At 54.7% G+C, this 2,500-nt stretch overlaps 1 protein-coding gene across 1 annotated transcript in view; it reads right to left on the reverse strand.

Moving 5' to 3' along the window:
- LOC138951434 (uncharacterized) overlaps nucleotides 1-2,236 on the reverse strand; it is a 4,199-nt gene extending 1,963 nt beyond the window's left edge. The window contains exons 1-2 of the mRNA XM_070323039.1: nucleotides 2,233-2,236; nucleotides 1-1,468 (exon numbers count right to left, since the gene is read on the reverse strand). The exon at nucleotides 1-1,468 is cut by the window's left edge and continues 1,963 nt beyond it. Coding sequence (XP_070179140.1) covers nucleotides 1-1,468; nucleotides 2,233-2,236 — 1,472 coding nt within the window. The remainder of the gene's footprint in view (nucleotides 1,469-2,232) is intronic.
- Between the last annotated feature and the right edge of the window lie 264 nt (nucleotides 2,237-2,500).

The raw sequence follows: 2,500 nt of genomic DNA on the forward strand, positions 1-2,500 counted from the left end.
CACACAGGAGAGGTAGGCGGCACGTAACACTCAGGGGAGGTAGGCGGCACGTAACACTCAGCGGAGGTAGGCGGCACGTAACACTCAGGGGAGGTAGGCGGCACGTAACACACAGGGGAGGTAGGCGGCACGTAACACTCAGGGGAGGTAGGCGGCACGTAACACACAGGGGAGGTAGGCGGCACGTAACACACAGGGGAGGTAGGCGGCACGTAACACACAGGGGAGGTAGGCGGCACGTAACACACAGGGGAGGTAGGCGGCACGTAACACACAGGGGAGGTAGGCGGCACGTAACACACAGGGGAGGTAGACGGCACGTAACACACAGGGGAGGTAGGCGGCACGTAACACACAGGGGAGGTAGACGGCACGTAACACACAGGGGAGGTAGGCGGCACGTAACACTCAGGGGAGGTAGGTGGCACGTAACACACAGGGGAGGTAGGCGGCACGTAACACTCAGGGGAGGTAGGCGGCAGGTAACACACAGGGGAGGTAGGCGGCACGTAACACTCAGGGGAGGTAGGCGGCACGTAACACACAGGGGAGGTAGGCGGCACGTAACACACAGGGGAGGTAGACGGCACGTAACACACAGGGGAGGTAGGCGGCACATAACACACAGGGGAGGTAGACGGCACGTAACACACAGGGGAGGTAGGCGGCACGTAACACACAGGGGAGGTAGACGGCACGTAACACACAGGGGAGGTAGGCGGCACGTAACACTCAGGGGAGGTAGGTGGCACGTAACACACAGGGGAGGTAGGCGGCACGTAACACTCAGGGGAGGTAGGCGGCAGGTAACACACAGGGGAGGTAGGCGGCACGTAACACTCAGGGGAGGTAGGTGGCACGTAACACACAGGGGAGGTAGGCGGCACGTAACACACAGGGGAGGTAGGCGGCACGTAACACACAGGGGAGGTAGGCGGCACGTAACACACAGGGGAGGTAGGCGGCACGTAACACACAGGGGAGGTAGACGGCACGTAACACACAGGGGAGGTAGGCGGCACGTAACATGCAGGGGAGGTAGGCGGAATGTAACACGCAGGGGAGGTAGGCGGCAAGTAACACGCAGGGGAGGTAGGCGGCACGTAACACACAGGGGAGGTAGGCGGCACGTAACACACAGGGGAGGTAGGCGGCACGTAACACACAGGGGAGGTAGGCGGCACGTAACACACAGGGGAGGTAGGCGGCACGTAACACACAGGGGAGGTAGGCGGCACGTAACACACAGGGGAGGTAGACGGCACGTAACACACAGGGGAGGTAGGCGGCACATAACACACAGGGGAGGTAGACGGCACGTAACACACAGGGGAGGTAGGCGGCACGTAACACTCAGGAGAGGTAGGCGGCACGTAACACAGACTGCTATCACTTCGGCAGGGCGTGGTGAGCTGCCTGACTTCAGACGACAGGAACGAGTCCAGCAACCGGTGTGTGCGACAATTGACTGAGCACTCAAGCACATTTTCAACGGACCCCAAATAAAGCGTTTTAAAAAGCGAAAACCGTGCGCACCTCGTTTGTGTGTGTGTGTGTGTACTTGTGGGTGTGTGTGTGTGTGTGTGTGTGTGTGTGTGTGTGTGTGTGTGTGTGTGTGTGTGTGTGTGTACCCCCGTTTCCACAGGTTTGGTTGCCTAAATCACCATAAGGCAACCATCCACACATGGATGGCAACCTAAACTCTGGATGGCAACCTAATTGTGTGGATGGTCGCTTCATTTAACACCGTTAAATTGACTTTTTTGACGGAAAGAATGTCATAACAATGTTCAAAATGACATTCTTTCCGTCCTCTATAGGCGACGAAATAGGTCAAATTTTGTGCATTTTTTAGTGCAAAATTCTTCGATGCCGGAGCGAGTACTGCACCCAGTGCTGTTGTAGTGCAAGTGGACTAGAAAGGCACTACACCCAGTGCCGCCTCTTAGGTAACCATCCACACTTTAGGTACGTGTGTGTGTGTGTGTGTGTTTGTGTGTGGGTGTGTGTACTTGTGGGTATGTGTGTGTGTGTGTGTGTGTGTGTGTGTGTACTTGTGGGTGTGTGTGTGTGTGTGTGTGTGTGTGTGTACTTGTGGGTATGTGTGTGTGTGTGTGTGTACTTGTGGGTATGTGTGTGTGTGTGTGTGTGTGTGTGTGTTTTGTGTTCCTTTAACCTTCGTCCGACCGGGTTATCGACTACACACGGAAGACATCTTTGGGCCGTGCGGACCCATGCTTCTCAAAAAAGGAAAAATATGCATACCCTGCCTTAGACCCATGCTTTCCAAAGAAGCAAAAACGTACATCCCCTTCCGTAGACGCCGTGGTTAAATGTCTGCGAGAAGTAATTAAATTGAATTATTAATTTAATTTTTACCGTGCGGACTAAAGCTTCTCAAAAAAGGATAATCGTGAATACCCTTCTATAGACGCCGTGGGGCCGTGTGGACCCACATTGTAATGTATTAATTTTGTTCCACGCGACTTGCTTATTAACT

The sequence above is a fragment of the Littorina saxatilis genome, linkage group LG16, assembly GCF_037325665.1.
Source record: "Littorina saxatilis isolate snail1 linkage group LG16, US_GU_Lsax_2.0, whole genome shotgun sequence".
NCBI classification, from domain to species: Eukaryota; Metazoa; Mollusca; class Gastropoda; order Littorinimorpha; family Littorinidae; genus Littorina; species Littorina saxatilis.